Source organism: Marmota monax, unplaced genomic scaffold (assembly GCF_021218885.2).
Source record: "Marmota monax isolate L192 unplaced genomic scaffold, Marmota_monax_Labrador192_F-V1.1 WCK01_AAM20220418_F8-fsc00038, whole genome shotgun sequence".
Lineage (NCBI taxonomy): Eukaryota > Metazoa > Chordata > Mammalia > Rodentia > Sciuridae > Marmota > Marmota monax.
The window spans coordinates 9913839-9940054 of NW_026692498.1; the positions used below are offsets into that span (position 1 = coordinate 9913839).

At 43.2% G+C, this 26216-nt stretch overlaps 2 protein-coding genes across 5 annotated transcripts; both read left to right on the forward strand.

Moving 5' to 3' along the window:
* Nucleotides 1–136: 136 nt before the first annotated feature.
* Nucleotides 137–506, forward strand: Tex54 (testis expressed 54). Its single transcript, XM_046444515.1, has 2 exons — nucleotides 137–215; nucleotides 313–506. The coding sequence occupies exons 1-2, from the start codon at nucleotides 137–139 to the stop codon at nucleotides 504–506; spliced, it is 273 nt and encodes a 90-aa protein (XP_046300471.1).
* Nucleotides 507–777: 271 nt separating this feature from the next.
* Nucleotides 778–25794, forward strand: Stx5 (syntaxin 5). Of its 4 annotated transcripts, none has more exons than XM_046445492.2 (11): nucleotides 778–936; nucleotides 1620–1863; nucleotides 3665–3735; nucleotides 3904–3959; nucleotides 4147–4217; nucleotides 8581–8697; nucleotides 8775–8831; nucleotides 8995–9076; nucleotides 9538–9644; nucleotides 9804–9925; nucleotides 25043–25794. In XM_046445492.2, exons 2-11 carry the CDS (start codon nucleotides 1639–1641, stop codon nucleotides 25200–25202), a joined length of 1068 nt encoding a protein of 355 aa, XP_046301448.1. In that variant the 5' UTR covers nucleotides 778–936; nucleotides 1620–1638; the 3' UTR covers nucleotides 25203–25794. The 4 variants fall into 4 exon arrangements, with proteins under 4 accessions (XP_046301448.1, XP_058435541.1, XP_058435543.1 ...); XM_058579558.1 differs by lacking the exon at nucleotides 25043–25794 and adding an exon at nucleotides 16405–24999; XM_058579560.1 differs by lacking the exon at nucleotides 25043–25794 and adding an exon at nucleotides 16405–24999 and having other exon boundaries at nucleotides 789–936; nucleotides 1772–1863.
* The last annotated feature ends 422 nt before the right edge of the window (nucleotides 25795–26216 follow it).

Below are 26216 nucleotides of genomic sequence, written 5' to 3' on the forward strand. Positions count from 1 at the left end.
TAGGAGAAGTTAGAGGGGTGGCTTGGGGTGGGGGCTTCCTGAGCTGAGGCAGTGGGATATCTGACATCACAAAAGCGGCCCCGGAGCCAGGGAGGCAGGCGAGGGTAGCGCGAGTAGCACCTTGCCGCGCGGGGCCATGGGCTGCTGCCAAGACAAGGATTTTCAGACCTCGTCTGATCAGGGAAAGGATGGCGGGTCGGATGAAGTTGGGGAAGGTGGGATTAGAGCTGGGGGTGCCCCTTAGGGCCCACTAAGGAGGTTGGATCGGGTAGGGTGGGGCTAAGCTTAGCCTCAGCCCCGTAGGCGCGTCAGAAACCGATTTGGATTCCCCAGGCCGCCAGAATCCCAAGTCTAATGAAAGTCTTCTGATCACCGTGCTATGGAGGCGGCTATCTCTGTTCAGTCGTCGTGGTTCCTCGCGGTCATCAAACAAGAGGCATTCAGACCAGATTCAAAGGCCGGGGTATCCAATAGAGGAGGACCAGGATGAGCCAGAGAAGGGGTGAACTCAAACCCGCTCTCCGTCCGCCCCAGCCTCCAGAGAATAAAATTTCTAATGTGGGCCTGCCCAAGCACTGGTGCCTCTACAACCGGCTCCGCGGGCCTTGGGCTCTTTAAGGCTCCTCCCCTGAGCCTGGCTCATTTCCCCCCTCCCCCCCGGGGGTCCGCTCTCACTCCTCAGGGGTGGGGTCACGGAGTCGGCCTAGCCAATGGGAGGGTGGAGTCGCGCTTGCGTCGGCAGGGGGCGTGTCCCGGCTCGCCGGGCTGGGAAAGGCGTGGCGTAGCCCTTCGTCACGGGGGTGGGGTTACGTGTAGGTGACGTGGCGGCTCCTAGTCTTTGGTCGGGTTTCGGCGGCTCCAGCGCCCCGGGAGGAGGCGGTGACGGCCGAAGAGGTTGTGGCAGTGGCGACGGCGGCGGCAGGCGGTAGGAAGGAGGTAGGACCCGCTCTAAGAGGGGCTTGGCCGCCGTGTCAGCTCCGGGACAGTGGCTTCACGGGGGCGGCGACGAGCGGGGGGGGAAGGGAACCGGGGGCGAGCGGGCAAGTCCTGCCGGCCGGGCTCCTGGTGAGCGAATACCTCGCCGTCCAACCAGGAAAGCCCTGTGGAGAACGACGTCGGCATTAGCTAATCAGGGGTTGCAGTCTTCCAGAAGGCGGAACTTTATAGGGGGTGGGACTTCCTGTTTCAAATAAACACCTAGAGGTTTCCCCCTCCGCCCACCGAAGTGTGTCCGCTCTCGGGGGTCCTTCGCTGTTTCCACTGAGGGGTTGAAGGAAATCGCGGATAGGAGAGGGCCCCGTTATCTCCCGGGACAGTTGCACAGGCCAGGCTGGAGCCTTGGTGCCACGAGACCGACCGGGCTCTGGCTTTCCCTCGGCTTCAGGACCCCGGCCCGCGCTCTGGCCGCCTGAGCCAAGTTGGAAGAAGAGTCTGAGAGGGTTCGCCTTGGGCCAGGAGGAAACAGGCCCTTTCCCACAGCAGGCAGGTCCCAGGATCCGCGGGTGGCCTTGGGCGCGAAAGACTGCCAAATGCAGGAAGGGCCAGAGGATTTGCTAGTTGAGGGGGGAGTTGTGGGGAAGGAGGCTTCCTGGGGAATGACACTCTCCCCTTCACGACAGTCCGAGGTTATGCGACTCAATGATCCCGCGGAAACGCTACGGGTCTAAGAACACGGATCAGGGTGTCTACCTGGGTCTCTCAAAGACACAGGTCCTGTCCCCTGCAACTGCTGGCAGTAGCAGCAGCGACATCGCCCCTCTGCCCCCTCCAGTGGTCCTGGTCCCTCCCCTTCCTGACACCATGTCCTGCCGGGATCGGACACAGGAGTTCCTGTCTGCCTGCAAGTCGCTGCAGAGCCGTCAGGTAAGGAGTGGGAAAGGCAAGAATGAGCCCTACTAAACCTGGTTGGGGGTATATTCCAGCACTTTTAAGTGAAATAATTTTTGGGGAAACCTGATGCTGACAGGTTGGATAGGGTCCATAGGACCTACTAAGCCACAAAAAGTGGACTTGTTAATGGAAGGCAAGGACCCAGACTTTTTTTTTTTTTTTTTAATTGGTAAGGAATTCCCTAGAGAGTAGTAGGATTGTTATTCTAGAAGGAATACCTCGGATAAAGGTGACTAAGGTATTTGAATAATGAACAAGTTCTAGAAAGAGCTTTTAGTTGAGACACATGCACCTTGGATTCTAATTCTAGTGTACTACACAAGTTTGCTCTGCCACCATGGGGAACCTAGTTAATCCAATTGGGCCTCAGTTTTTCTATGTGTATAGTAGAGGGTCAGGGAAAGGAAAGAAGTCTTTTAGATCAGTAATTTTTACCAAAATCACTTTGGAGGGTTTTGTTTTGTTTTGTTGGTGTTACTGGTGATTGAACCCAGGGCCTTGTACATGCCAGGAACACACTCTGCTATTCAGTTACATCCCTCTCCCTTTTTGAATTTTATTTTGAGACAGGGTCTCTAAGTTTCTGGGGCTGCCCTTGAACTCATGATCCTCCTGCCTCAGCTTCTGGAGTAGCCAGGATTATAGTAATTGGGAATACAGGCATGTGCTACTTTGTCCAGCTAGAGTTTTGTTTCAGTAAAGACTTTGTGAATCCAAGTGAGTCCTGAGTAACTTGTTAAAATTTTTGGTACTGGGGATTGAATCCACAGGTGCTTTACCAATGAGCTACATCCCCAGCCCTTTTTGTTTTTTATTTTGAGTTACTTACGACCTCACTAAGTTGCTGAGGCTGGTCTGGAAATTGTGATCCTCTTGCCTCAGCTTCCTGAGTTGCTGGGATTACAGGCATAATCCATGGTGCCCAGCCTGAGTAACTGTATTTTAAAATACTTTTAAATTTCAGCTTTTGTTAACAATTTTTCTCCAAGAATTTTGTGATCTCCAGGAACTTTCTAGTTTCCTCATTGATTCCCTGATTCCAAGGATAGAGTGGCTGTAGTAGCCAATTTTTTTTTTCCAATAACAAACTGATTTTAATATCTGAAGTATCAGGTGCAGCATGAGCACTTGGTGACTCATAAAATGTTGCTGTCACTATTTTGCTAATAGTTTCTGTTCCCTTTCCATTTACTGACCCAATTAACTGTATGGGTCTTTGACAGTGTTTCATGTTGACTTTCATTCATAGCTTTTAGCTTTCTTACTCTCTCCCAAATTTTTTTTTTTATATTTTTATTTTTTTTTTTAGTTTTCGGCGGACACATCTTTGTTTGTATGTGGTGCTGAGGATCGAACCTGGGCCACACGCATGCCAGGCGAGCGTGCTACCACTTGAGCCACATCCCCAGCCCTCTCCCAAATTTTTTTAATGTTTACAATGTATTAGACAGTTGGCTATAGTACTTTATGGCCCTTATGTTAATAGTAATCTTAATAGTAATAAGAGTAGTTAGGTTGTCTTCATTTTGTAGAAGAGGAAATAGAGATTCAAAATAAGTAACTTACCATAAATCTTTCAGTTCCTAAGTGGTGAAGTCAGCATTTGAACCCAGGTCTACTTGTCTTCTTTTCGGCTAAAATACCACTGATAAATATGAATTATCTGATGGTAGATACCTCTAGTACTAGAAAGAGTTTATTGGACATGTGAACAGTGAAAGCTGCAAATATGTAGTGGGGAGCTAAGTTGTCACCTCTTGGCATTGCTTTTCAGAATGGAATCCAAACAAATAAGCCGGCTCTGCGTGCTGCCCGACAGCGCAGTGAATTTACCCTCATGGCCAAGTGAGTTGAGATAAGATTTGTGGTGGGGTGATATAATGTCCAAGGAAGAAGTAAGCATGCAGACTGGTGACTTGGCCATGAGGGCTGGGATTGGTTTTGTTAGAACTAATGTGGAAATAGCCTATTTCCTGCCTTTTCCACGGTGTTCTCACTAGTGATTGTTTGCAGGCGCATTGGGAAAGACCTCAGCAACACATTTGCCAAGCTGGAGAAGCTGACAATCTGTAAGTGTTTTGGGATCTTTCAGAGGTGGTAGTGAACCAGAGAGGGTGCTCCCTGAGCTTTGTCTTTTTCTGTGTTTGTGTGCTTTGTGGTGCTAGGGATTGAACCCAGTGTCTTGCATGTGCTCTGCCAATAAGCTAATCTCCAGCCTTTTAACTCATCTGTTGTAATTTCCTGTTGTCTCTGCAGTGGCAAAGCGCAAGTCCCTTTTTGATGATAAAGCAGTGGAAATTGAAGAGCTAACATATATCATCAAACAGGTGAGCTGCTAGTTATCAGGAGAGCCAGCATTCTAATTAGATCACTTTCATCATTTTCCATTGACATAGAGGCCCAGAGCAAGTTTCTAGAGCTAGCCATTTAGTTCCCCCATTTAGTCAGTAGATGCTTACTGATTATCTACCAAGCACTGTACTAGGCTCTGGTGACACAAACATGAGGCAAAGTTCTTACTTTCAAGGACTTACTACGCAAAAGAGTGATCCAGCTCCATGATCTATACTTACAGTGAGTAGGAATGAATGATAAAGAAAAGATCTTACAAAAAGATGATTGACACAGTAGGGGGTACTGGGAAAGATTGATAGACTAGAGGGTGAAATCTGAGCTGAATTCAAGGCTGGGTGTAAAGGTAGTAGGAGGACATTCCAGGAAGATGAAGCTATGCAGAGGTGTGGATAATAAAAGGAAAAGTCTGGGCTGGAGATATAGCTCAGAGGTAGAGAGCTTGCCTGGCATGTGTGAGACTTGGGGTTCCATTCCCAATACTGTAAAAAGAAAAAAAAAAAAACAAGTCTCAGATGTCACCTGCTCAGGGAGGCCTATCCCAATCATAGTGTGGGTCCCCCCTCCCCCTTTGGTTCTTGGAATTGAACCCAGGGGTGCTTAACCACTGAGCCACATCCCCGTCCCACCCCATCTCCCTTTTTTTTTTTTTAAATTTTGAGACAGGGCCATGCTAAGTTGCTGAGACTGGCTTTGAACTTTTGATCCTCCTGCCTCAGTCTCCTGAGTTGCTGGGATTATAGGCATGTGCTACCACACTTGGCAATCGTGGTGTTTAATGCTCCATCAGCCCAAACTCCTATCCTCCTTACTCTGCTCTATTTCTTTTTTCATAATATTTGAACTTTCTAACATTCTCTATAATTAGCTTATTTTTATTTATTGTTTATTCCTTCCTCCCTCCTCCTTTCCCACATTCCACCTCTCAATAAAAAGAAAGAAAAGATACATGAACACCACAATACCAGGTTTTTTTTTTTTTTTTCTTGTTCACAGATGTACCCCAAGGGCTTATAGGTGTCTAGCATCTACTAGGCACTGATTGAATAAGTGATTCGCAGGAGACTGGAAAGATAGTTTGGTGACTGCTTATGAAGAATAATGTGTGCTATGCTAAGGGCTGTGGAATCATCTTGAATGCTGTGGGCTACAAGTGGAGTCTGACTTGGAACATGGACAGGGCAGAGACGAGGAAGGAGGCTGCTTTGATTGTCCTGAATAAAGATGATGATGATGATGACAGAGGCCAAAGGGCAGACCTATTCCATGCTGGTGGAAAAAAGAGAGTTCCTCTAACTATTGGGGTTTTATTGTTTATGCATTTAAGAAGCAGCCTACTAGGTTTAGAAGGGCTTGAATTCAAATAAGTCTACCGTTTAGATTGTGACTTGGGTACCCCCTAACTTCTCTGAGCTTTAGTTCCCTTATCAGTAAGGAGGAGATGATGATGATGTCTACCTCACAGTCCTCTTTAAGGTTCATTTGTTTCCTTTAATTACTAACATAGTTGAGTGACTTTCAGGGCTATGATTACTGTACCTAGGGGGATTCCTACAGGCTAGTCTGGCTGAAGAAGGGACATTTAGACCCAAATATGAAGGAAAGTTCATCCAAAGATCTGGTGGGAGCATATTCCAGAAAGTGGGAATGTAGTTTGTAAAGTGGGAACAGCAAAGGGAAAAGATCCAAAGTGTGGGTAACCTTGAGGCACAAAGGGAAAAGGTCCAGAGTGTGGCTACAGCCCAGCAGGTGAGAAGACTAGATGGTGGCAGGGGCTAGACCAGAGAGCCTGTACAAGCCAACTAAGGAGATGGGTCGTATTCTAAATTTAGTGGTAAAAGCTCCTGGGAGATTGGTATTTTTGGTTTTGTTTGTTTTTTTTGGTACTAGGGATTGCAGACAAATGCCTTAGCACTGTGCTAAGGCATTTGCACACTCATCTAAACCCAGCACTGGTAGGACCCGGGTTCGATTCTCAGTACCCCATAAAAATAAAGGCATTGTGTTGTGTCCATCTATAAAAAAAAAAGATATTCTTTCTCTCTTCTCTTCTCTTCTCTCTCTCTCTTTCTCTCTTTCTTTAAAAAAAAAAAAAAAAGAATAGCTTTTAGGTTTTTGGTCCGAGCATCTGGTGTATAGTGGTGCCATTTACCAAAAGTGAAAAAGAAAGAAGGAGAAAAATGGCTGTTTTCTTTTTTTCTTTTTTGGTACTGGGGATTGAACTCAGGGGCGCTAGAGCCATATTCCCAGCTCTATTTTGTACTTTATTTAGAGACAGTGTTTCATTGAGTGCTGAGATGCTGAGAGCCTGGGTTTTTGCTGAGGTTAGCTTTGAACTCATGATTCCCCTGCCTTGGCCTCCCGAGCTGCTGGGATTATAGTCATGCACCCCCGTGCCCTGACAAGAATAACTTTTTTTTTTTTTTTTAATATTTTTTAGTTGTTGATGGACTTTTATTTATTTATATGTGGTGCTGAGAATCAGACCCAGTGCCTCACACATGCTAGGCAAGCACTCTACCACTGAGCCACAATCCCAGCCCAAGAATAACTTTTTTTTCCCCCAAGAATAGCTTTTGAGGGTAAATTAAAACCTGTTAAGTAAAAGAATTTTCTTTGTTAAATTTAAGGACAGAGATAAAATTGAAACACTCTCAGCATGTTACATGGCACACTGTAAACAAATACAAAGCAATTATGGAGTTTTGTGTTTCAGTGTCATTTTGGCACTAGACATCAAACCCAGGGCCTCACACATGGCTAAGCACTTTCTCACTGAGCTAGCTACATCTCCAGCTCAGTCATAATGTTTAATAGAGTACTAAGTACACAGTAAGCACTCAGTAGATTACATTTGTATGGTAGCAAATAGCTGGGCTAAGGAGATGTGAGTATGTGATTAGGTGCTTCTCACTTGGGTGCCGTTGTGGGCAGTGGTGCCTTTTTAAAGCCAGAACCCTAGGGGAGATTTTGTCAGGGAGAAAATTTGCAACCCTCCTGCCTTAGCTTCCTAAGTAGCTGTGCATCCCAGCACTCTGTTCTCTTGCTCTCTCTTTTTTTTTTTTTTTTGGCAGTACTGACTGAGTATCATCAAACCTAAGGCAAACATTGAGCCACTGAGCTATATCCCCAGCCCTCTTTCTTTCTTACCTAAACTCGTTACATGGATTCTGGTGTTGCATCTAAGACCTTCTACAATATCCAAGAGAAAAATTCAGAATTTTTCTTTCTAGTCCTGTGCCACTGTGTCTAGCTCTAGCCTATTTATTGATTCATTTATTTTGGTTCCAGAGATTGGACCCAAGGATGCTTCACTCTTTTTTTCATTTTTTTTAGTTTTTGGTGGACACAACATCTTTGTTTATATGTGGTGCTGAGGATCGAACCCGGGCCGCATGCCTGCCAGGCGAGCACGCTACCGCTTGAGCCACATCCCCAGCCCCATTTTTTAAGAAATTTTTGAGATAGGGTCTCACTCAGTTGCTGAGGCTGGCTTTGAATTCACGATCCTTCTGCCTCAGCCTCCCAAGCTGCTAGGGTCACAAACATGTGCCACCATGCCTGGTACTCTGGCCTATTTCTTATATTCATTATTTATTCTTGACCACCTCCTCTCCCCACCATTTCCTTATGGGGATGGAACCCAGATGCTAGCACATGCTCAGGAAGTACTCTACCACTGAGCTACTACATCCCTAGGCCACCTCTTTTCTTTTCTCACCCTGGGACAAGCTTTCTTGGTCACTTGCTGGCTGCCACCTCCATTTTCTTTGTCTCACTTGTCCCTTGGCAGGCTGGTTTGGGGAGCAGTTGACACACTGGTGTAGAAAGCATGGCTCTGCTACTAACTCACTGTGTGTGACCTTGGACAATTCACAGTTTTACTCTTGCTGTAATATTACAAATTCTTTGTGTAAAAATCATTTTGTTGATTGCTCTGGAAAACTTTGGTGCCTTCAAGTCCTCCCTTTTCCTGAGTATTGTACAGGTGCTTTGTTGGACAGCATGCTCTGGGTCCAAGACTTGTCCTGTGAAATGGTTTTGTAGCCTCACAGGGTGGAGCAGGACATAAGTAGAGGGGTAAATGAGAATCAGTCACCCATAAATGGATGAGGCCCTACTTTGCGTTTTTCTGGCTCTTCTCTGCAGGTACTGAGACAGAGCAAACACAAGAGAGCTTGGAAAATTCTAGCAAGCCCTTCTGATCTGACTGTCTGGGACACTCACTCCTGCTAGTAACTTTCATCCTGCCTTCCCTGCTAGAGATGGCCATGGATAGAGACGCTGGCTGAGGACTCCTTGGTTAATACTCGGTTTTTCTATGGGCTCTTTTACCAGGACATCAATAGCCTCAACAAACAAATCGCTCAGCTTCAGGATTTTGTGAAGGCCAAGGGCAGCCAGAGTGGCCGGCACCTGCAGACCCATTCCAACACCATTGTGGTCTCCTTGCAGGTGGGACCTTGGGGGATGGAGGGAGGGAGTGAGAAAACTGGATTTTCTTTGCTTGATTCTTTCTCCTTTTCTTCTAGTCAAAACTGGCTTCCATGTCCAATGACTTCAAATCAGTTTTAGAAGTGAGGACAGAGGTGAGAGGAATCTGAAAAAAGGGATAGAAATGTGGGAGTAAGGGCCCAAGAGAAAATGGAAAAGGGACAAGTTCCACAGGGTCATGGGGCTAAGAAGAGGGATCTCTTTAATATACTCACTTACAGAGGCATCAGGACCTTTGCATTTTTTCCCTAACCCCAGAATCTGAAGCAGCAGAGGAGCCGGCGGGAACAGTTCTCCCGGGCGCCTGTGTCAGCCCTGCCCCTTGCCCCCAACCACCTGGGTAAGTCACAGGCAATATGGGAAGCCCTGGTGGCTACTCTTGGTTACTGTGGCTGTGATGGCATCTAGAGACAGGTATTGGATAGGAGAATGGAGGGGCCAGGAATTTGGTAGGCATTTCTCAGATGTCAGACTTGATTATGGGGATTCATTATCCACAATTAGTCTTCCACATTCTCTCTGTTGGGGGTGAATTCAATCATTTTGAGATTGAATTAGAGTATCTAAATGTTTTGTGCACTTATTCGCATTCTCTCATTTAATTGTCACAACCACCCTTTGAAAAAGCAACTATTATTATCCCCATTTTACAGGTGAGGAAACTGAGGCTCAGAGAGGTTAAATGATCTGTCCAGGGTCACAAGGCTAGTAAGTGCCAGAGCTGGGATTCAAATCCAGAGCATGTGGGCTTTGAACCTGCCTTTAACTATTAAGATGTGCCATGTCCTCTTTCTTCTGCAGGGGGAGGTCCTGTGGTTTTGGGGGCAGAGTCTCGTGGCTCCAGGGATGTAGCCATTGACATGATGGACTCCCGGACCAGCCAGCAACTGCAGCTCATTGATGAGCAGGTACTCAGGCTCTAAATTGAGGAGGATGAGCTCTTCTGTTCTCTGTGGGTCCCAAGACAGTGGAGCGTGCCATGGGTGGAATGGCAAGCTGGGAAAGTCCTAAAGACTCTTCCCTTGAAGAAGCTCATACTGCTAATTTGCTCTCTTCCTCCCTTAAAGGATTCCTATATCCAGAGTCGGGCAGATACCATGCAGAACATAGAGTCTACAATTGTTGAGCTGGGCTCCATCTTTCAGCAGTTGGCACACATGGTTAAGGAACAGGAGGAAACCATTCAGAGGTGAGGCACTGGCTTATCCCACATAGAGGAGCCTTCTTTTTCCTGTGGATTGGCATCTTGAAGTACCCAGTTTGATGTCCTTTGGAAGAGCAGAGTGGAATCTGGCAGCACATAAGGCCCAGGTCACCTGCTTCTGCTCACTCATTAAGTATTCGTTGAGCACCTGTTCCATGTCAGGTACTAGTCTAGGTGCTAGGCCTACAGTGAGGAATCCCTGTATAGTGAAGACTCTATAGCATGAAGCTCTCTCTGTAGTGTCTATATGGAATTTGATAGAGTGGGTATGGACAGCTGCTAAAAAGAACTTAAAAGCAAGCAAATTTCAGGTACTATAGTAATAAGGGCTATACAGAGACTTAAGTGGGATGATATCTTAAGAAAAGTTACTTGAGAGCTGTAATCTCATTGCATGCCTGTAATCTCAGTGGCTTGGGAGGCCGAAGCAGGAGGATTTGAACTCAAGCAGGAAGATCTTGAGTTCAAATCCAGCCTCAGCAATCTGGTATGGCCCTAAATAGCTTAGTGTCTCAAAATTAAAAAGAAAAAGAAAGAAAGATAGAAAAGTGATTGAGAGCTGGGTGTGGTGGTGCTCACTGATAATCCCAGCTACTCTGGAGATTGAGGCAAAAGGACGATCCCTTGAGCCCAAGAGTTTGAGAGTAGGCTAGGTAACATAGTGAGACCCTACCACAAAAAAGAAATAAGTAAAATACAATAAAAAAGAAGGCCACTGACTGGGTACATCACAGATTGAGTGGCAGGGAAGGCCACTCGGAAGAAGATAGGATATTTATTTTAGTTAACTTTTTTTTTTTTTTTTTTTTTTTGAGAGAGAGAGAATTTTAATACTTATTTTTTAGTTTTCGGCAAACACAACATCTTTGTTTGTATGGTGCTGAGGATCAAACCCGGGCTGCATGCATGCCAGGCGAGTGTGCTACTGCTTGAGCCACATCCCCAGCCCTGTTTTAGTTAACTTTTTAACTAAAACAATTTTAGAGGAGGAAAAGTTTATTTGTGTCTAATGGTTTCAGAGGTCTTATTCCAAAGACCTACTCTGTTCCTCAGGGCTTGAGGTGAAGGAGAATATCAGGTCTGAAGTGTATGGTGAAGGAAAGAAGCTGAGAACATGGCACCAGGAACCAGAGATAGAGTGACAGAGATTCCCTCACCACAGACAAAATATATACCCCAAAGGCACCCTGCCCGCAATGATTCACCTCCTCCAGTCATACCTGCCTGCTCTACAGTTACCACCCAGTTAATCCCTGTCAGTGGATTCATGCACTGATTAAGTTAATGTTCTCATAACTGAATCATTTCACCTGTAAACTTTGCATTTTCTTACACATGAGCTTTTGAGGAACACCTAAAAATCTAACCATAACATTCCCCTTGGCTCCCAAAAGCTCATTCCTGCCTCACATGCAAAATGCATTTAGTCCATTTTCAAGAGTCCCCATGGTCTCAAAAGTTCCAGGATTTCCTAAAAGTACAAGTCCAAAGTCTCCTTTGAGACTCAAGGCAAACTCTCAGTGTGAGTCCCCATAAAAATCAAAAGCAAGTTTGGTGTGGTGGCACAGGCCTATAATCCCAGAGAGGCTCTGGCAAGAAGATCACAAGTTTGAGACCAGCCTCAGCAACTTAGCAGGGCCCTGTCTCAAACTGAAAAAAAAAGGGCGGGGGGGGGGTGGCTTGGATGTGGCTCGACAAAAAATCAAAAGTAAGTTATATATATCCAACATGAAGGCACAGAGTAAACATTTCCATTCCAAAAGGGAGAAAAGGAGAAATAGGGATATGGGCCAAAGCAGACCAAAATTCAGGTGGGCAAATAAATCCTGTAGTTCTGTGTCCTGTTTCTGGGGCACATAGCATCTTGATATTCTCTGCAAAGGGTTTGTATAGCTCTGTGCCTGTGGCTTTGGTGGTGGCAGCTTACGTGGCCTCTTAGCTTTCTTAGGCAGACATTCCATGGTACTGGCATTTCTTAATCTCAAGGGTCTCTACTGCAGCTTTGGTTTCCTTCTCACATCTCCATGCATAGCCTCTCAGGGGCTACCTGCAGACTCTGACCCTGGAGCTCTTTGCCTGGCCTCCCAGGCCTTTGGAATTTTGGTGGAAGAGCTTCCATAACCGCCTAATTACAGCATGGACAGCTGAGGATGGTGAAACAACTTCCTAGCACACCCCCGCCCTCACCCCCATGCTGGAAGTGGTCTCTTTTCAAAGAAATTTTACTTTTACTCCCTGGAGTATGAGATAGGTGTTATTTTGCCAATTCCTGAGGTATGTCCTTAAGCCGTCTTTCTTATTGTCTGGTCAGAGCCTTTGGTGTTTCTTTAGTGGCTGTAATGGTGTTAAAAACCATACATTCCAGCCAGGCATAGTGACTCATGCCTATAACCCCAGCAGTTTAGGAGGTTAAGGCAGGAGAATCACAAATTCAAATCCAGCTTCAGAAATTTAGCAAGGCCCTAAGTAACTTAGCAAGACTCTGTCTCAAAATTGAAAAATAGAAAGGGCTGGGAATGTGACTCAGTGGTTAAGCATCCTAGGTTCAATCCCTGGCATCAAAACAAACAAAAAATTCCCACACATTTCTTAGCCCCAGATTTACTCTCACTTTTCTGGCTAAACTGCAAGTTTATCCAGTCTTTCTTTTTTGCTTTCTATTCCTAATTATCACAATAAACTGCTGCCAACAATGCCCATACCACCAACTGAATGCTGTGCTGCCTAAAAATTCCTTCTGTCAGATTATTTAGTCCATCACCATTAAATTCAGTGTCACAGAAAGTCTCAGGATATGGGCAAAAGGTAAACAGCACATGAATGGCCTCTAGTCAATTTCCAATAGAATTCTCCTTTTCCTCAGATCTCATGAGCCCAGTCATAACTGTCTGCAATCCTATTGGCATTCTGGTTTTCTGAGCTCCCTTAATGGGTAATTCCACTTAAAACATTCTAAAGCTTTTCATCACTAGACTTTCCAAATTTTCCTCATACAAATTCCAAAAAGCTTCTGAATCACATGTTTCGGGTACTTACAGCAGCAAACCCATTCCTGGTGCAAATTTCTGTTTTAGTCACATTTTTCATTGCTGCAACCAAAAGACCTGACACAAACAATTTTAGAGGAGAAAAAGTTTATTTGGGTCTAATGGTTTCAGAGGTCTTATTCCATAGACCTACTCTGTTCCTCAGGACCTGAAGTAAAGCAGAATATCATGGCAGAAGTGTGTGATAGAGGAAAGCAGTTGGGAATATGGCACCAGGAAGCAAAGAGAGATGCAGAGAGACAGAGATTCCCTCACCACAAATAAAGTACAAAACTAAAGGCATGCCCCCAATGACCCAGCTCTAGCTACACCTTTACCTGCCGTAGTTACCAGACAGTTAATCCCTATCAGTGTATTGATGCACTGATTAGGTTAAGGCTCTCATCACCTAATCATTTCACCTGTAAGCCTTCTTGCATTGCCTTACACATGAGCATTTGGGAAATGCCTAAAATCTAACAATAACATTATTACTGCCAGGTATGGTGGCATACACCAGCAAATCAGGAGGCTAAAACAGGAAGATTGCAAGTTCAAGACCAGGCTCAGCAATTTAGGGAGGCCCTAAGCAACTTGGTGAAACTCTGTCTCAAAATAAAAAATAAAAGGGGCTGAGGATATGGCTCAGTGGTTAAGCACCTGATACAAAAAAAGGTTACAAGATTTGACTGTGTGTGTGTGTGTGTGTGTATGTGTGTGTGTGTGTGTATGTGTATGTGTATCTGTATCCCCAGTTCTAGGGATCAGACTTAGGTCCTTACACAGGCTAGGCAAACACTGTACCACTGAGCTACACCCCTAGCTGAGTCTCATAAGAGGATTAGCTGGGCATGGTGATATGTGCCTGTAATCCCAGCAGTTTGGGAGACTGAGGCAGGACGATTACAAGTTTGAAGGCAATTTAGCTAGGCCCTAAGGAACTTGGTGAGATCCTGTCTCAGATAAAAAATGAAAAGGGCTAGGGATGTGGCTCAGTGGTTAAGCACCCCTGGATTCAATCTCCAGTACTTAAAAAAAAAAAAAAAAGAATTAATCTTTTGGTAACATTGTAGGTCTCTAGGACAGTACAGAAGCAGGGAGATCATTGCAGAGGCCTTTTCAGTAATTTAGGCAGGAGATCATGATAGCAGTGGGGGTGGTGGTGAATAGTTATTTCCACCATGTGGCCTGCGCATTGGTTTCATTAATGAGGTTCTTGGCATAAAAGTTAGCTAGCAGAGATCGAAATAAACACACAGACTCAGTTACCTTTTTCTATGACCAGGTCGGAGACGGCTCCCCTCTCTGGCTCCAACCAGGAGCAAGGATTACTCAGGGCTAGCAGGAGAGAGCGAGCGAGCACGCCTTTATTGGGGAACAAGAAATTCAGGGGATAATTCCATCCAATGAAGGTTGAGGGGGGGGGCGGCACTCCAAGGACAGGGTCAATGATTGGGCCCCCGGGGTCAGTGGTCAGTCACACACCCACACGGACGGGTTCTCTCATCAGGAGAGGGCTGGGAAAATTCTGACACAGCCAGAAGCCTCAGACCCAAACCGGGAGTCACCCAGTCACACGTGAGGATGGCTCTCCACAGTTATTTATATATAAAGTTTAAGGTTATCTGAGCTAAATAAAGAGTATTAAAGAAGTGGAACTGGGTATGGTGGCCCACACCTATAAATCCCAGTAGCTGTGCAGGCTGAGGCAGAAGGCTCACAAGTTTGATGCCATTCTTGGCAACTTAGTGAAACCCTGTTTCAAAAATTAAAAAAAACAAAGGATTGAGGAAATAGCTTAGTGGTAGAGTGCTTCTGGGTTAACTCTCTAGTTTAAATTAAAAAGAAAGAAAAGAATAGAATGAAGGGTGGAGTTTATGATAATTCAGGTTTTGGACTTGAGCAAGCAAGAAGATCCTCGTGCCTTCACTTAAAATAGGGCTGTCTACCTTGGGTGGAGTAAGTGTAAGGAAAAAATAAGCTCCTTAAGTTCAACACCTCCAACAATACGTTAGACATTTAAGTGGAGATATTTAACAGACTGATTGCTATATGGAGATCTGGAAAGAAATGTGGGCAGAATTGGATTTTTTTTTTTTTTTCCTCCTCAGTACAGGATATTGAACCCAGGGGTACTTTGTTACTTTTATTTTGAGACAAGGTCTTCTTAAGTGGCCTGGATCTTGCAAATCTTCTGCCTCAGCTTCCCAAGTAGTTGAAATTATAGGTTTTTAATCACAGAATTGGACTTTGAAACTGAATAGGGAGTACATAATAAAGAGGGAAAATGAAGCCCTGAGTTCCTGGGCCATATTTTAATTCAAGTCTTAATTCTGGGAGAACACTAAAAATGAGACCAGCTGGGAAGGAAGAATAAAAATAAATATGGTCCTAGGAGGCAACAAAATGAGTAAAGGAAAGAGTGTCAGTTGGGATAAATGTTGCTGACAGGCCAGCAAGATGGAAGCTGAGAATTTAATCAGTGTTTTATTTAGTTCATTAACTTTTTTTTTTTGGCACTAGGGATTGAACCCAGGGACACTTTACCACTGAGCCACATCCCCAACCTTTTTTACTTTTTATTTTGAGACTGGGTCTCTCTAAGTTGCTGAGGCTGGCCTTGAACTTGAACTTGTGATCTTCCTGCCTCAGACAGGAACTGATTAAAATTCGTTTTCAACTCCATTTAAATTTATCTGTTGGTATTATAGCTATTTGTTATTGACATTTTTTTAAAATGCTTGCTTTAGAGATTGTAGTATGCATCATTAGCTTTTCAGAGTTACTTTGTATAAAATGAAAGAACTTTGCCATCTTTTCTCTAATCTTTAAGCTATGTATTATCATATTTGTTGCATCTACATAATTTCATATAAATCTTACAGTACACTATTATAATTTTTGTTTTAAAGGTAAGTGTATTTAATGAAACTAAGAGGGGAAGCTATTCTCTTTACTGTTTCCAGTGCTTTCTTCTTTCCTAAAAATATCCAAGTCACCTTTGACATGACTTCCCTTTAACTTGAAAGAAGCACTTAGCACTTTTGCAGCAGTACAATCTGCTGGTGACAGATTCTTTCAGTTTGTTTTTATCTGAAAATGTATTTACTTGCTTTTTTTTTTTTTAAATGGTGCTGAGGTTGATTCCAGGACTTGTGGGGGTACTCTCTTATCTTTGGTTTTTAGCAGTTGACTATGATATATGTAGACATGTTTTTTTTTGTATTTATTCTGTTTTTTTTTTTTTTTTTTTTTTTTGAGGGGAGTGTTCTCTGAGATTCTTAAATCTGTGAATTTATGTCTCTCACCAAATTTTAGAAGTATTTGGCCATTACATTTTTCTACCTCTTCCTATTATCTTTATCTGAGAATACATATGTGTATATACATATTCTATTTTTTTTTTTTTTAATATTTATTTATTTATTTATTTTTTAGTTTTTGGCAGGCACAACATCTTTGTTTGTATGTGGTGCAGAGGATCGAACCCGGGCCGCACGCATGCCAGGCGAGCGTGCTACCGCTTGAGCCACATCCCCAGCCCTACATATTCTATTATATATATGTCTATTCCTTTCCAATGTTCTCGTCAGTCTGCTGTTAAGCCTATCTTGTGAATTTTTAACTTCATCTATCATATTTTTCAGGGTTGTTGATTTTTGTTTTTATTTTTGTTTTTTGTGGTGCTGGGGATGAAACCCAGGGCCTTGTGCATGCGAGGCAAGCACTGTACCAACTGAGCTATGTCCCCAGCCCATTTTTCAGTTTTAAATTGCCATATGGTTCTTTCTTCCTTTCTGTGTGTGTGTGTGTGTGTGTGTGTGTGTGTGTGTGTGTGGTGTTAGGGTTTGTACCCAGGGCCTCTTGCTGGGTAAGCACTTTATCACTGAGGTGGAACCCCAGCCATCTATAGCTTGTGTTTATATGCTGAAATTTACTACGTTTCAGTCATTACGAGCATTTTTCTCTAGGTTACAGTAACCACTTTAAGATCCTTGTTTGCTAATTTCCAATATATGAGTTATCCTAGGTTTTGTCATACTCTTTGCCTTGTTTTGAATATAGGTCAGATCACACTTTCTTATTTCACTGAATGTTTACCAATTTTTTGTACGTCATGATTGATACATTATAGAATTTCTGTTTCCCTAGAGAATGTTGACTTTTTTTTTTTTTTGGTGGTACTGGGGATTGAATCCAGGGTCTCACACGTTAGGTAAATGCTGTACCTCTGAGGTACGTCCGGATTCCCAAGAACGTTGACATTTGTTTTTGCAAGCAATTAACTTGGCTGAACTAGGGTAGCTGATTTTTACATTTTGTATAATATTTCTAGTTGTTATTTGTGGAATGGGTTGGCCAGTAGGACCTACCTAGCCATTACTGGAATCAGAACCTTGAAGAGTAAGAAGAGGGCATTGGATTCAGCCATATAGATGTTCATGACTTTGATTCAGGTTCAGTGGAGGAATGGGAAGAAAAACCTGAATGAGCTGGGTGTGGGGGCACACACCTGAAGAAGAGGCTGAGGCAGGGTGATCACAAATTCAAAATCAGCCTCAGCAATTTAATGAGGCCCTGAGTAACTTAGTGAGACCCTGTCTGAAAATAAAAAATAAAAAGTGCTGGGGATGTATCTCAGTGGTTAAGTGTCTCTGGGTTCAATTCCTGGTACCAAAAAAAAAAAAAAAGGACTAGAGGTGTACCTCACTGGTAAAACTCTCCTTGGTCTACCCTGAGGAAAAAGGAAAAAAGAGAAAGAGGCCAGAAGCGGTGGTACACACCTGTAATCCTATAATCCCGGTCACTCAGGATACTGAGGCAGAAGAATCTCAAATTCAAGGCCAGCCTCAGACACTTAGGGAGAACCTGTCTCAAATAAAAAGGGCAGGGGATGTAACTTTGGGGCATAGAGCCCCTGGGTTCAAACCCCAGTTCAGCAAAATAGATTAGATTGTTAAAGGGGTAAAACAATCAGAAAAAAAGTAAGAACAGAGCAAAAGAGTAATTAGAAAAAACAGACAATTCTTTCGAGGAGCTTTGCTTCAGAGTTAGCAAGTAATGGAGCAAATGTCTGTGGGAGAAATGAATCAGAAGTAGGTCCTTTTTGAGCTAGACACATAGCTCAGTTGGTAGAGTGCTTGCTTCGCATGCACAAGGCCCTGGGTTCAATCCCCAGCATCACAAAAAAAAAAAAGAAAAAGAATTAGTTGCTTTTTGTGGAAAGAAAGTAGGGAGAAAGGGAGCTTTAATATATATATATATATTTTTATTTCAAATGCTTCTGGGCTGGGGATGTGGCTCAAGCAGTAATGTGCTCCCCTGGCATGCATGGGGCGCTGGGTTAGATCCTCAGCTCCCCATAAAATAAAGATGTTCTGTCCACCGAAAACTGAAAAATAAATAAATAAATAAATAAATTTCAAATGCTTCCATATTGTTAGTTTAGGTTTTATTTATAAAGAGAGCAAAAGCACAGTTTGACAGAATCTGTAGCATACTAAGGGACAAGCATTGAATTAATTTTATTGTTCTCTATTGAAATGTGTCACATTGGGTCTAATTTATTTTTTAGCACCTTCATTCGGCATATTGTTTCTTTTTTTTCCTTTTTCTTTTTTGTGGTGCTGGGGATTGAACTGAGGGCCTTATACATGCATAGCAAGCCCTCTACCAACTGAGCTATACCCCCACCCGTGGGCATATTGTTTCTTTAATGAAGACATTAGCAATTCTTAAAAAATAAATAAATAAATAAAAATAAGGAATTAGTTGCTTTTTGTTAATGAAAAATTTAAAATTCACCAAAAAGTTGAAATAACCATATTAAACACACATATATCTAGCACCTAAATTCAAAAGTTGTTAACATTTGGCTGCTTATCTTTTATTTTTCTGAACCATTTCAGAGAGACTGCAGATATCATGATACTTTATCTCTAGATACTTCAACAAGCTTCTCCTGAGAATGAATTTGACAAAAACCATAGGCTGTTACCACATCCATGAAAATTAACAATTTCCTAATATTATTTAATATCCAGGCAGTGTTCAGATTTTTCCATTTGTCCCCAAGCTGTTTTTTGTATTTACCTTTTTTTTTTAAACCATTGAAAGAAATATTTATTATTGGTGGGAAGCAAGACAATTTTACAGAAGAATGTTCTGGAAAATTATGGAAGCTTTTGCTCCCCAGCTCTGTTACTGACTCTACCAAGATGCTCATGGGATGATGCAATCCCCATGCTTATTTCTAAAGTGGGTATATTAAAGAGCTTTTAGAGATCCTGAGATCTGAGAGAGATTAGTGTCTGAGCATCTCAGTTTGCAGGAACATGGTGGCTCCCTGAGTCTGTTGCAGGATAGACTACACTTTCTGGCTGTCTCGGGGCTTGGGCTGCTGAGGTCATGACAGACATGAAAGCTAGCAAAACAAAGGCCTTGCCTCTGCAGCTGGGTCCTGTTTTCCCCTCATGGGCCCCTGGGAACAGATGCTTCTCACAAAGCTGACTCAAGGGGGAAGGAGATGCTCTTTTGGAAAATGCCTCCTGGTACCAGGCTTGGAGCAGCCATCATCAAGGATATCTCAACCTTCTCTCCACTGGCAGCTGAATATACATCTCCCTATGTGCAGGGCATTTAACACATGCTGTCCTAGAGTAATTATCTTTTTTTTGTTTTTTGAGTAATTATATTTTCAAAAGCATCCCAGTTTGGGTGAAAAATTATGGCTATCATCCTACAGTGACAAGGCCCTACATGTTTATGTATTCTGCTGCCTTGATGCCAAAACAAAGCATACCTCAAACTCCAGTGGGGTTAAGTAAATTCAGAATGGGTGGCAGAGGGCTCCTAACATTCTGATGTAGTATGACAGACTGGCAGAAGCCTTATCTGGCAGCCCCAGGGTCTTGGGCAAGCCAGGAAACCAGGTGACTACTCTGGGACATATCCTGCCCAAGTTCAGATAAGCAGGTCAGAAGGTCATGGAGCATTCTGACTCCACCCAGTCTCTGTGGGCAGAATATCTGTATGTTCTTTCTCTAATGCTCTGCCTAAACTTTTTTTTTTTTAATGGTTTTTATTAATTTTTGCCATACTGGGGATTGAGCCCAGCAGAGCTCTACCACTGAACTACATGTCCAGCCCTTTATTCTTTTTATTTTAATTTTTTCTTTTTATTTTTTGGTACAGGGAATTTAACTCAGGGACACTGAGCCACATCCCCAGCCCTATTTTGTATTTGATTTAGACACAGGGTCTCTCTGAGTTGCTTAGTGCCTGACTTTGCTGAGTTGCTGAGGCTGACTTTGAACTTGCAATCTTCCTGTCTCAGCTTCCTGAGCCGAAGACATGTGACACTTGCCTAGCTGCTTTTTATTTTGAGACAGGATCTCACTAAGTTGCTCAGGCTGCCTTTGAACTTGTGACCCCCCCATCTCAGCTTCCCAAGTACCTGGTATTACAGGTGTGTACTACTGAACGCTGCTATAATAGCTTTTTTTTTTTTTTTTTTAAGATATATTTTTTAGGGCTGGGGATGTGGCTCAAGCGGTAAGGTGCTCGCCTGGCATGCGTGGGGCGCTGGGTTGGATCCTCAGCACCACATAAAAAAATAAAGATGTTGTGTCCACCAAAAACTGAAAACTAAATATTAAAAATTTCTCTCTTAAAAAAATGATATATTTTTTAGTTGTAGTTGGACACAACACCCTTATTTATTTATTTATTTATTTATTTAATGTGGTGTTGGGAATCGAACCCAGGACCTCACACATGCTACGTGAGTGCTCTACCACTGAGCCACAACCCCAGCCCTATAATAGCTTTTAAAAAATCAAATTCAAGCTGGGCATGGGTAGTACACGCCTGTGATCCCAGCAATGTGGGAGACTGAGGCAGGAGGAGCGACAGTTCAAAGCTAGCCTCAGCAACTTAAGAGAGGCTCTAAACAACTCAGAAAGATATCCCCCCCCCACACACAACAGATTTCTCTAAATAAAATTCAAAAAAGGTCTGGGGATGTGGCTCAGCGCTTAAGTGCCCCTGGGTTCAATCCCTGGTACCAGCCCCACTCTCCCATCCCCCACCCCCCACTCCAAAAAAATCCAAGGGACCAGGAAAGACTAAACTAGTTTCAAGGAAACTTCCACCCCACTCAGTACCCTGCCTTCTCATCTGTTACCAGCTTCTCTTACAGCTAAATCCTAGACTTATAAACTGGATCCCTTTTCCTCTAATCTCCTCAAGGACATCATTTGTTTTGTTTAAGGTACTGGAAATTGAACCCAGGGGTGCTCTACCACTGAGCTACACCCCCAAACCTTTTTTTTTTTTAAATATTCATCTTTTTTTTTTTTTAAAGAGAGAGAGAATTTTTTTTAATATTTATTTTTTAGTATTCGGCAGACACAACATCTTTGTTTGTATGTGGTGCTGAGGATCGAACCCGGCCCGCACGCATGCCAGGCGAGCGCGCTACCGCTTGAGCCACATCTCCAGCCCCCCCCCAAACCTTTTATACTTTTTATTTTGAGACAGGGTCTCATTACATTACCTAGGTTAACCTTGAACTTTTTATCCTCCTGCCTTAGCCTCCCGAAGTAGCTGGAATTACAGACGGGCACTACTGTGTTGGGCTTAAGCACTTTCTTGAGAAACCTAATTTTTAAAAAATTGTTGATAGATCTTTATTTTACTTATTTATTAATATGTGGTGCTGAGAATCGAACCCAGTGCCTCACACATGCCAGGCAAGTGCGCTACCTCTGAGCCACAGCCACAGCCCCAGCCACTAGAAACCACTAGTTTGTGGGGTTGGTTTTTTTTTTTTTTTTTTTTTTTGGTAGTGCTAGGGATTGAACCCAGGGCCTTGTGCATGTGAGGCAAGCACTTTGCCAACTGAGCTATATCCCCAGCCCCTGAGAAATCACTAATTTAATATGAAATTCAATGAGTAGATTCCCAAGCCTCAATTTATAATCTCTGTATGTAAGACCTGAGAATTTTTTAATTTTTGAGAAACTAAAAAATAGGTGGCTTTTTCAACATAATTACCTGATCTAATGTTACTGGATCATTTTCTTTTTTGTAAATAAAGATATCAAATACAGAAAAGTTGGGAGGATACTTTAACGAAGACCTTTATTCCCTCAGGTACAGTTGTTGTAAAAATTTTTTCTCATTTGCTTCCCCTCCCTAGTGAATCCTTTGAGAGTAGGGCAAACATTATGAAAGTTCATCCCCAGATTCTTCAACATGCCCCTTGCTAAAGGTAAAGATGTTCTGAACAGTTACAATGCCATTAACATAACAAAGAAAAGTAACAGTAGTTTCCCAACACTTCATACCTGGTCCATATTTGGATTTCCCCAACTGGATTTTTTTTTTTTTTTTTTTAAGTTTTTAGTTTATTTTCCTTCAGATCAAAACCCAGACAAGACTCACACCTGCTTTTGATTCTTATGTCTATTTTGTATTTTTATATGTACATATACATATACATTTTTATATGTATTTTTTTTTTGGTGGCAACACAAAAGGTTTTGGTTCAGTGTTTCCAGATAATCAGATTAAGACCAATTTTGATGTGATGATTGCATTAGTGGATACTCACTTGATGAGGGTTATTCCTTTATTGGTGATGCAGTTTGGTCACATGTTTAAAGTGGTGACCATCAGACTTAAGTATCTGTGGAGTGATGCTTTGAATTGGTTTGAATGTTTAGCTTCTACCACACAGTGATTCTTGCTTGTCATTTTTTAGATTGTGTAAAATGGTGATTTTCTATCATTTCTTCTATACTTATTATTTGATTTCTGTAAAGGAGCTTTCTCTTATTTTAAGTTACCACTATGGAATTGTTAGGGGTTTTTTTGTTTTTGTTTTTATTCAATATATTATAATCCATTAGCATAATTTTTTTTTTTCTTTCTGGTACTGGGAATTTAATTCAGAAGAACTCTACCAGTTAGCTATATCCCCGGCTTCTTGTTTTTGAGAAAGGGTCCTTGCTAAGCTTCTGAGGCTGACCTCAAACTTGTGATTGTCCTGCTTCAGCCTCCCGAGTACCTGGGATTACAATCCTGTTCCACTGCTCCTAGTTTGGCATTATTTTTTTATGATGATCAAGTTTCCTAAATCTGGCCCTACAGAGCCCCACTTCAGGTCAGCTTCTGTGTCCTCTTAACATGATTCCCTTATTCTTTTTTTAGGGGGAGCAGGGTACCAGAGATTGAACTCAGGGGCACTTGACCACTTAGCCACATCCTCAGCCCGGCTTTGCATTTTATTTAGAGATAGGGTCTCACTTAACACACCTCACTTTTTTGCTGAAGCTGGCTTTGAATTTGCAATCGTCCTGTCTCAGCTTTCCAAGCCATTGGGATTATAGATGTGTGTCGCTACACCTAGCTCAGATTGCATTTATTAAGTTTATCCTTTTTTGTTAAGCACAGCCATTCATAATTGCCAAGAAGAGCTTCATTTGGTATAACAAATATATCTACACTGAGAAATGTAATTATGTCCTGAAGCTAGTAAACCTTAGTTAGCCTCTTCAACAGAAAAAATGGAATCACAGTTCTTATGACTGTCTTCCCAAAACCTTGGACTTGGAGCCATTGGCCATCTATTCCTCTTACTTTCCAACTGGATTGCCAGACCCCACCCAATCCATACTTACAGCTCACAAAAATCTTTGTTCCCAGGGACTTCCTTTGCAAAGGCCAGAGTTTTTTTCTTTCATGCACCATTGAATGATAGGGGATATTTTATTTGAAATTTGTCCTTAGGCAAAATCAAATAGCTATGGTGTCACTAGACAATATAATCTTATAGGACCACTATGATAAATACTACCACTGTAAATTGAAACATAATTGTTTGGTACCTAATTGTATTTTGGTTTTAGAGTTGCATATGCAGGTCGGCTGCCAAGTGTTTTTGCTTTGCTCAATAATTTCTCAAGAAATTGTTCCTCTGAGGACTTCTCTGTTCTTGGGAGAGAATTTCCCCTGTCTACAGCTTTTCTTATCTTCTGACTTCCTGTCTATACCATTTAAGTTTTTCCTCCTCTCTGACTCGGAATGAGGATATCCTGAGTATAATGGTCTGTGAACTTTTTCCCCTTATTGCAAATACTGTACATGCCCTGGGGATCGTGGTGCGCGCCTATAATCCTGTCAGCTTGAGAGGCTGAAGCAGGAGGATCACAAGTTTGAGGCCAGCCCGAGCAACGTAGCAAGACCTTGTCTCAAAATAAAAAGGGCTGGGGTTGTAGCTCAATGGTAGAGCACCCCTGGGGTTCAATATCCAATACTACGAAAAAAAAAAAAAAAAAAGATACATGTTTATTAGATTAAAAATGAATAAATACAGCAAAATTTTAGCAAAAATTTTACCTAATAATTTGGGGGCTTATGTGGGTTGGGGACTTCATACCAACTCATTGCAGACAGTCTAAGGAGCGAAAGGATTTGTGTTTCTCATTTTGCAAATAAGGAAAAATAAGGTTAAATGATTTTTTTTTTTTTAATATTTATTTTTTAGTATTTGACAGACACAACATCTTTGTTTGTATGTGGTGCTGAGGATCGAACCCGGGCCGCACGCATGCCAGGCGAGCGCGCTATCTCTTGAGCCACATCCCCAGCCCCCAAGGTTAAATGATTTAGAGATAGAATAAGTGGGAGAAATACTGCCCCCAAGAGCCTTTTCTCTTTTTTTTTTTTTTAATATTACTACTTGTTAAAGTCCTTACCAACTTTTTATTTTTAAATTTTTGTTGGCTTATTTATTCACAGGTACCTACACAAAGCAGGAGACACTGTTGTATATCTTTATTTATATATTTGTGGTGCTTGTGATAGAACCCAGGGCTTTATGCATGCCAGGCAGACACTCTACCACTGAGCCACAGCCCCAGCCCCACAAGAGCCTTTTCTATAAACAAACATACACATTTTTTATTTCTACATATTGTGACCATCTTTTCCATGTCAATAAATAAGACTTCAACAGCATCTCTTTAATCCGGTGTCCTTTTGTTTCCTTCCCTCCCGGCCCTGTTCCCAGGATCGACGAGAACGTGCTAGGAGCCCAGCTGGATGTTGAGGCTGCCCATTCAGAGATCCTCAAGTACTTCCAGTCGGTCACCTCCAACAGGTGGCTTATGGTCAAAATCTTCCTCATCCTCATTGTCTTCTTCATCATCTTTGTGGTCTTCCTGGCCTGAACCCTCTTCACTCTGAGGCACTCCATGGGGGTTTGGTACCCTCCCAGAAGGGCAGGTGGCCAGTGCTGCCACTGAGCCTATGCAGGGTGCTTGGGAGAAAGGCCCTGTGTTTCCCTGGAACTGCTAAGAATGGCCACTGCCCCTGATCCCCCACCCCTTGTCTCTGGCCACCCCGTACTCCCCCTCACTACCCTCAGGCCCATGGAACACATGTGGTTCTGGATTTGGATTCTGCTGTGAAGTGGCTGGAAGGGAGTAGAGACCATCTGGGGGCTGGTGAAGGAGGAGGTTTTTTCCACCAGGAGATTTTTATAAACCCTCCCCAGTCTCTCCGAAAGGAACTATTGGCAGCAAGGGAAGATGATGCCCCTCCCTTCCTTCCTGAGAGTGAGGAGAGGAAGCAAAACTGTCCCAGGGACCAACTTACCATCTGGGTTAGAACTTGGCCTCCTTCCTCTCTTCATTATGTGAGGCAAGGGGCCCTGAGCCCTTCAGCTGCCTGCACAACCCCTGACTTTGGCTGCTGGTGACTCGATCTGTCAAATGCGCTACAGCCCGTTTCCTCTCAATTACAGCAAGACTGTCAGCCTCACTAGCCTTGTTGTCATTTCTGGGTGGGAGCGTCGAAGGGCTTCAGCAAGTAGAGTGAGCCTGAAGGGCTTGGGCGCTTGCTCTGAAGGGGCCCCACCGCCAACTCTGGGCAGCTTTGGGGCTTTGTACACACATCTGTTTCCAGGCAGGGACTAACCAAGCACAGCAACACCTCATTAGCATGGAAACTTCCTTTTGAAAGGGAAAGCTGGATCTCATAGTAGGTCCCTGATTGGTGGCCTACTTAAGCACTGTTTGAACCTGTTTTATCTGCATCCTCCAACCAGTTGACCCCCAAATCTTCCTTGAACTGAATAAGAGGGAGTTATGCCTACTGCCAGAAGCAAAAGGGAAGTGAAGAATTTCTCCTCAATTTCAGCTGAGGTTCTCTCCAACCTCCTCATCAAATCCAAGACAGTCACG